This window comes from Rhizophagus irregularis, chromosome 21, assembly GCF_026210795.1.
Source record: "Rhizophagus irregularis chromosome 21, complete sequence".
Lineage (NCBI taxonomy): Eukaryota > Fungi > Glomeromycota > Glomeromycetes > Glomerales > Glomeraceae > Rhizophagus > Rhizophagus irregularis.
The window spans coordinates 1,874,527-1,882,755 of record NC_089449.1 but is presented as its reverse complement, the minus strand read 5'-3'; the positions used below and the strand labels follow the sequence as shown (position 1 = coordinate 1,882,755).

General features: G+C 32.7%; 2 protein-coding genes across 2 annotated transcripts; both read left to right on the top strand.

Moving 5' to 3' along the window:
- The first annotated feature begins 246 nt into the window (after window positions 1–246).
- Window positions 247–3,089, top strand: OCT59_013861 (uncharacterized protein). The gene is made up of 12 exons (XM_066141787.1): window positions 247–383; window positions 451–512; window positions 583–816; window positions 916–1,098; window positions 1,164–1,304; window positions 1,385–1,555; window positions 1,635–1,704; window positions 1,781–1,841; window positions 1,917–2,025; window positions 2,112–2,183; window positions 2,261–2,363; window positions 2,443–3,089. Exons 1-12 carry the CDS (start codon window positions 327–329, stop codon window positions 2,593–2,595), a joined length of 1,416 nt encoding a protein of 471 aa, XP_066001885.1. The 5' UTR covers window positions 247–326; the 3' UTR covers window positions 2,596–3,089.
- A 682-nt stretch (window positions 3,090–3,771) lies between these two features.
- Window positions 3,772–7,927, top strand: OCT59_013860 (uncharacterized protein; the record flags this gene model as incomplete). Its single annotated transcript, XM_066141786.1, has 9 exons — window positions 3,772–4,040; window positions 4,125–4,181; window positions 4,255–4,382; window positions 4,447–4,571; window positions 4,641–4,860; window positions 4,936–5,334; window positions 5,474–6,051; window positions 6,141–7,044; window positions 7,123–7,927. The coding sequence occupies 9 exons, from the start codon at window positions 3,772–3,774 to the stop codon at window positions 7,203–7,205; spliced, it is 2,763 nt and encodes a 920-aa protein (XP_066001884.1). The 3' UTR covers window positions 7,206–7,927.
- Between the last annotated feature and the right edge of the window lie 302 nt (window positions 7,928–8,229).

Genomic DNA, 8,229 nt, shown 5'->3' with positions numbered 1-8,229 from the left:
TGAAAATATAATTAATATTTAGTTATAAATAAAAAATTATATTTTTCTGTTATTTTTATTTTAATATATAAATAATAATAATAAATATAGCTTTAGCCCTTCTTTTTTTTACTAGATTTTTGTTATTGTTTAATTCCACTTTCAGTATAAACAGAATTATTGAATTATCATAATTCTAGTCAAAATTATGTTATAGGTGCGGTGTAGCCTAGTTTATGTAACGTAACATTTGATTAATAAGCCACCGAATGACGGAATAAATATTACGTTCAATATGTATCTGTAAAGACCAATAGATAACTTAGTTGATCGAAGAAAAATTCATAATGGCTGATGATTTTGACGTCGAAGCTATGCTAGAGGCACCTTTTCATAAGGGCCAGGTGATATTTTGTTTTTTAAATTTGTATCATCGTTTTCTATGCCTTTTAACAAAATTTTCTTTTATAGGAAATTAATGAGTTCACTACAAATGGTAAAGCTGAAAAACAAAACAAAGAAGAAAGGAAAAGGTATTTAAGAAGTTTATTTGTAATAGTAACTTTGACAAATATACTCATGCTCATAGTTTTCGATATTCAGTGAAGAACGAAGACGCCACCGAAGTTCTTCACGAACCTCTAGTCACCGCCATAGATCACATTCAAGATCTCGTCGCTCACGTAAATCACGTTCTAGATCACGAGATAGACGTAGAAGACATCGGAGTAGGACTAGGTCGCGTGAGAGACGAAGAAGAAGTCGAACTCGTTCTAGAGAAAGAAAGAGGAGAAGTCGTAGTCCACGTAGAAGAAGTCGTAGCAGAAGTAGATTTAGGCATGTTTATAATCAAATATAATATAATATTCATTTGTAATTAAAATTTGCTGTAATAAAAAGCTTTGGCTTATTAATATATTTTTTTCTTTTATCTAGTGACCGACGCCGGAGATCACCAACTCCCCCTTTAGATGAAGAGGAGCGTGACAAGCGAACAGTTTTTGTCATGCAACTGGCTGCACGTCTTCGTTCTCGTGAACTTGCTGATTTTTTTGCAACCGTTGGAAAAGTTCGTGATGCAAAAATAATTGCAGATAGAATATCCCGGAGGTCAAAAGGGTATATATTAGATTCCTAATTTTTAATTTTAATGTACTTGCATTAAATAAATATTACTTTAATAGGGTTGGTTATGTTGAATTTTATGATGAAGAATCTGTCCCAAAAGCTTTGGCTTTGACTGGACAAAAACTTTTAGGCATTCCAGTTATTGTCCAATTAACCGAAGCAGAAAAGAATCGACAAGCAAGGCTGGCAGAACAGGCGTAAGTCTCGTGTTATGTTATTTTACAATAAAGATATACTTGACTACATTTGAGTAATTTTAATAAATTTATGTGTTTAGAGCTTCGCATGCAACTGATATTGCATATCACAGACTTTACGTCGGTTCTGTTCATTTCAATTTGACAGAAGATGATCTAAGGCAAGTTTTTGAACCGTTTGGACCCTTAGAATTTGTCAATCTTCATAAAGATCCCGAAACAGGACGATCACGAGGTTTTGCTTTCATTCAGTAAGTTTTTATTCTATTAGGTCGAATTTTCTTTATGATTGCATTTATTTTTGATGATTTACAATGAATTTTACATCAGATATAAGAATCCAGAGGACGCAAAACAAGCGTTAGAGAAAATGAACGGATTTGAATTGGCTGGAAGAACAGTATGTTATAAAATGATTTATGATTTATCATTTATTTCACAAATATTTATGTATATGTATATTTATATTTATTTAGATCAAAGTAGGTCTAGTTACTGACAAAAGTAACGGCATGAATTTAAATCTTGATGATGGCGGTTTGTATTGCATTATCCTTTTTAGGAAATCGTTTTTTGTAAAAAACGCTAATAACGATTATTATTTTTTTATAGATGTTGCTGGTTTAGCCCTCAACGCACAATCACGTGTTGAATTAATGCAAAAATTAGCACGTGATACAGATTTGATTGCTCCAACCGCAACTCCTATTCAATCAGAACCGTTAGTAGCATCTTTGTTTCTGTTTCAATAAATTATATAATGAAAAAGGATATTAATTACTTTTTGTTTAAAAAAAAAAATTGTAGTCCGCGCCCAGTTCAACCTAGAGTAAATCCGACTCGTTGCGTCCTATTGAAAAATATGTTTAATCCTGACGAGTATGTTTAAATTTTAACTTTCTTTAATATTTGACAAAATATCGAATCTTTATTAACTTTTATTATTTATTCTTCAGAGAAACTGAGTCAAACTGGGCTGAAGAGCTTGAGGAAGACGTGAAAAGTGAATGTATAAAATACGGACCTGTTGTCCATATTAGTGTTGATAGGGAGTCGGCAGTAAGTATTTATTCACGTATTGATTTATTTGTTAATATACCTATTTTATGTAGTTCTAAATACATATAATTCTTTTAAGGGGGATATTTATATGAAATTTGATAGTGTATCGTCCGCTCAGGCTGCAGTGAACGGTCTTAATGGCCGATGGTTTGGGGGAAATCAAATATCGGCAGTTTTCATTCTCGATATGTTTTATAACGTTCGGTTTCCTAAAGCCGCAAATCTATAATATCTACTTCATTACACTCGGACTATTTCTTAGTTTTATCAGACTGATCGATTATTGTTTGTGGATAGTTTTTAGGTGTTTTTATAGGAAGGAGATAACGACTTGCCATCATATGAAGGGGGAGTCTTTGCATTCTGTGTGCGTCCGGGTCGCACCGTTGAGAAGGCGATGCAAGAGTAATTTGTTCATATTTGTGTGTCATTGTACTATAAACCGTTTTCTCATGTGGCATGTTGAATTTATTCTTTATACAGTAGTTTATATGAAAATTACCACTGCGCGAAGCTATCATTATGATATCATACATACACAAAGGGTTGCAAGAGAAGTTACTTTTTTTTATACTTCATTTCATCTTTTTTCATTTCACTTCATTTGTCCTTTTGGTTTTTATTGTATCTTTTGTTGACTGTAGTTATAGGATAAACTCTCAATCGCAAGGCCAGTAACTTTCGAATAAAATTGCTGCCATATAACAGGTGTGCCGTGGAACGAAATTCTTGGTATACGGATGCCCATATGAATTTTGATTTTTGCTTTATTTTTTCATTTTTTTTTTTATTTTCGGCACCGACGCGCTGCATTCTACCAATTTTTTTAAAAAAAAGTTTTAAAAATGACAAAAAAGACCAGTTTACAATATCCTGTATCAGGTAGATAAAATAAATATATTAAATCAAAACGCCACAAAATCCTGATAATTCCGATTCGTTTACCGAGGTATCATCATATTGTATTATAATAAATGACGGAATATTTGAATTTTCACGATTGCCAAATCGTGATCTTTTTGTTCAAGTGATTTTGGAGTAACATTATATAAATAATTCTTGTGATGATGTTATTCAACATACTCGAAACTAAGAAAGATAAAAGTTCTCAGTGTATCAACTGAGAAAAAATCCCAAATTCATCTACTTCTCTACCTTTGCAGGTGTAACAATACCATTTTAAAAGTCATTAACTCGTAATATTTTCAGAATATATTAGAAAATTATACCTTAAAATATACCTTTGACGAAAATCTTGTAAATCTCTTGAATATTCCAAGATCTGTCAAAATCGTCTGTGACGGTGACTGGCAAATAAAAACGACTTACTGTTTGTCGTAAAATAAAACATTCCTTTTCTTAACCTTTTCTATAAGTTTTCTTTTTATAGCTGGCGAATTTTCAGATGTCTGACGTTGAAGACAATAAAGCTGATTTAAGTGAGTTTGGCAAACATCCATCTGCTGATTCGTCAAAGTCAGACACCAACGTCCAGACGCCTGCAGGAGAATTAGATAATGAAAAAGTACCTGAAGACGCGAAAAGGGACGAAGAAAAAAATAAAGTGCAAACAAAGTCCGTGATCCGCTATACGAAAGAACAGTTACTGGCATTGCGTAATAGCCCACTTGTGAAAAAACCAGATGCTTTACCTCCAATCAATACTTGGTTTGGGTAAGTCTAAATTTTAATAGTTTGCCTGTCATAATGTACAATTACATTTAATTACTTGCACTGATTAAATTCGTCTCTTTGTAGAGAAATAAAGAAAGAAAAGAAAGTTGGTACTGATGGTGCTGTAGAAACCGAAAAGAGGTATTATAAATGTTAAACGTTATAAATTTATATACATTATATATTATTAAGATATTTTGATTATATACATTAGTAAGAATAACAATTCCCTTGGATCAGAATTAAATAAGTCAAAAGATGACTTAGGAATTCCAAAAAGTCCTTTATTGGGGGTTTCAAAAAGTCCTAACGATTCTGCACCAACATCTCCTAAACCAACAGGTACGAATAATGAATCAGAATTCTATATTTAGCATTTATTAATATATTAAATTTATTCAATTAGATAAAATTGTTCTTGGCCCACCCAAAATGAATTTCGCTTCATCATCTGTTGGAGGATTAAAAATTGTGGAAGAAAAAACAGCACCGCCAAGGGCTGGTAGATCAGATGGAATACGACAACGCCAAGTGAGTGTCTTATTGGCCTAAGAGTGCTTTTTAGATAATAATATTGACTTGATGAGTATTGAATGATAGGGAGAGGACATTTCATATGTGCGATCTGGAAAAGACTTTGAACCACGAGCACCACGAGGACCGTCTGGTGGCCGTGGATTTGTTGGTAGGGAAGCATTGCGAGAACGTGCTTTAGCAGAAAAAGTAACAAAAGAATCAACTGGGCCTACTCACGGAACACATAGTCGTGGATTAGGAAATATACGGTCTCATGAAACGAGTAGAAACAATCGTAGAGAAGGTAAAGATAATTATTATGAGAATTTCAATTCAAAAATAACATTGGAATTTATATATTATTTTCATACACATATAGGCATTGGAGGGGGAAGAAATACTTCAAAATATCAAGCCGATGACAGATCGGAGACTCCCGAATGGATGAATTATAATCCACAAACCGATGAGGATACAAAACGCATTGATAATGGTGAAGCTGGTGATAAAGCCATGTTCGATCTTCAAGCTTGGAAAGTGCAAATGAAAGAGAAAGATAGGGAACAACGAGAACGCAATGAAAAGGAAAAGACTAAAGAACGAAGGGAAACAACGGAAAAAGGTCGAGCGCGCAGTATTTCGCGAGCTGACAGTAGTGCATCATGGAGGCCAGGAAATAAAACATTGACTACCGAAGAGACTAATAATGCTTCAAATGATAAACCTGAAAGATCCGTACAGAATGGATTAAAGGAACAAAATACAACGGATTTAGATGGTAATTATCTAAATTTCTATATTACATTCGTGTGCGTAACATTAACGTGCAACATTGATGTTGTATATGCTATTGTCATTATTTATGGATTAACTTATAATAACTACAACATTTGAGGACGTCATCGTTTGATATTTAGATTCTTCAAATTCATTAAATTTGGCCGATGTGGATCAACTATTTGGCCCTGGTGGGATGGACCTGAATGCTCCTTTACATCCAGGCTCATCAGCTTTTAACAAATTCCTTTCTCAGCATAAACTTGCCATGGCTGAAGACAATGGACCTAAAACTGAAAGTATATCAAGTATCTCACATGTAGAGACAGTTCCTCGAGAACAAGGAAAATCTCGTTTCGCCAGATTTTTCTCTCATAGTAATGAGGAAAATTTTCAAGAAAATGGTCATATAGAAAAGTCTTCAACGTTTCAAGTGTCCCAGAATCTTTCATCATCAACAAGCGAATTATTAAAGCCTGGTCCAATCAGTCTTGATACTTTATTTCAAAGTCAAGTTGCTACGCCATCCACTACAGCATCTATTTCTCCCTGCATTGTACCAAGTGAAGAAACACGGGTTCTTCCTGGAATGCTTACTGAAGAAGAAGTTTTGGAAACTTTGGGAGCGAAACCACCTTCCAAATCTGAACCAAAAGAGCGAAGTTCTGAAGATGAGGCTGCTATGTTTAAAATATATGCAGCTTTGAAGAAGGGTCCTGTACGTTATTTTATTTCTATATTGTCGCATTATCGAGCGTATATTTTAATTTTTTTGTATTACTAATATCATAATTATAACGTTTCTAGTCATCTTCAGATTTATCAAGTCAGTTATCACATAATCTGTCAACTTCATCTTCAAATCAATCTCTACAACCTCATAATCCGGTGGTTACAAGTTCAGGTTTACCTTTTAATGACCCTTCTATAATTAGTACTCAAAAACATGCCTCAATAAACAAAACCAATCAATCATCACAAAAGATTGATATTTCTAATCGACATATTGGTATTTCTGAATTAGCTCCAAATGATTCAGTTAAAAAGATTAACATGCTCTTTGGTGGAAATGTGCCAACTTCTGTATATCGTCAGTTGAGTTCAAGGTCAGATAATGGTTCCAGAGAATCATCAACTGCATCTTCGCCGGCATTGAAATTCAATCCCAAACCAAACATTTCCAGTTTTCCACATTCGCCTCAATCATCAGCAAATATTCCTGATCTTCATTCATCGGTTTATAAATCTCCACCTTCTCGTTCTCCTATTCTCCCTCAACAAAGCCACAACTCGTCACAATATCATAGTGTAGTTCCACCTTTTTCCAATGGACCAAACATTCCTCAACATACTCAACTTCGACAAGAATTTCCACCGCCCGTTGGTCGCAATATACCTGTGGAACAGTTGTTTGGTATGATACCACCACCACCGCGTAATGTTTCTCAACAAATTCACCCTCAATTTCAACAACCTCCAATGACTTCATCAATGCCACCTCAAATACCATTTGGTTATCAACATCAACACGATCGTTATTCACAACAACTTCAATATTCTGGGCCTCCACCAATACCCCCACATCTTTCTGTAACACATCATCCTGGATTGTTACCTCCTGGCACAGAGGCTCTTTTTGCAAATATGCACGGATATGCACAATTTATTCCAAACCTTGTTAACAATGCAATGGCGCCGAATACTATACCTGGTATTATATTTAAATTATTTAAATATAAAATCTTCTAAAAAAAAAAAAATTTATTTCATTAATTTTCCTTTTTTTTAGGTATGCCTAATAGCACAAATATGCAACAACGTGGGATGATGACATTGGAGGAAATTGAAAGGAGAAGTCTTGGTGGCCGTTAGATTTCAAAACTTCATTTAAGGACATGTATTACTTTATTATTTTTTTTTTCGTTTTTTTTTCCTATGCGTCCATATTATATTTTCATCACACCATCCTTCTTTTTATATCTTTGAGAAATACACTGTAATTACCACAAAGCCTATACATATATAATTCAATATTATTTTTCAGCTGTCATAAATACTAGTGTAATGTTTTTTTAGAAAAAAACAGGTAATATACAATTCGATTATCGGATAATCCCTATTATTACCATACGTCGATCATTTGTTAAGTTCTAGAATACCTAGGACAGGTACTCCCGTCTTCGTGAGATGAGTATATTATCATTAATTGAATATCAGTTAGCGTGGCCCTGTTAATCGTCTCTAGGTACTCTAGGTAGAAGATTGACTGAAAATACCAGCTACCAAATAGTACGAGTTGGATATTTTCAGTAAAATTCAGAGGTTTTTGAGAATATTTATGATTTATAACGCCAAATTAAAAGGGTTCATATCAAGCAAATGGAATTTTCATTTGCAATTTGTACAATATATAATCTAATGAAATCCCAATTACCAACCTGGTAGCTTTGTAAGGAATCATTATTATTACATTAATAATTAGTCATTCATTTATCAGTATTATTTACCAAATGAATTTATTTAAGAACTATTATTAGAAACTTTCATAATTATTTAATATATAAATAATTTTTTTGTGCATTAATTTACATATTAGATTTAAAATGTGTTTTATTATAATAATAATAATTAATTGAGTGAATTAATTTAATAAACCATTATATTAGTAAAACAATAAAATAAGTTATGTAAAATTTTATTTAAATTAGTACAATTAATATCTGTTTAATAAATTTTATTATAATATATATTTACTATTGATGGATGGTAAAGTGATAATAATATTAGATTTAGTATATATCAAAAGGTTCTATTAATTTAACTTTTCTATTTTTTTTAACTTTAATCTTAAAATGCAAATACAGTTTACCCTTCCTATAGCGAATTTTTATATAAT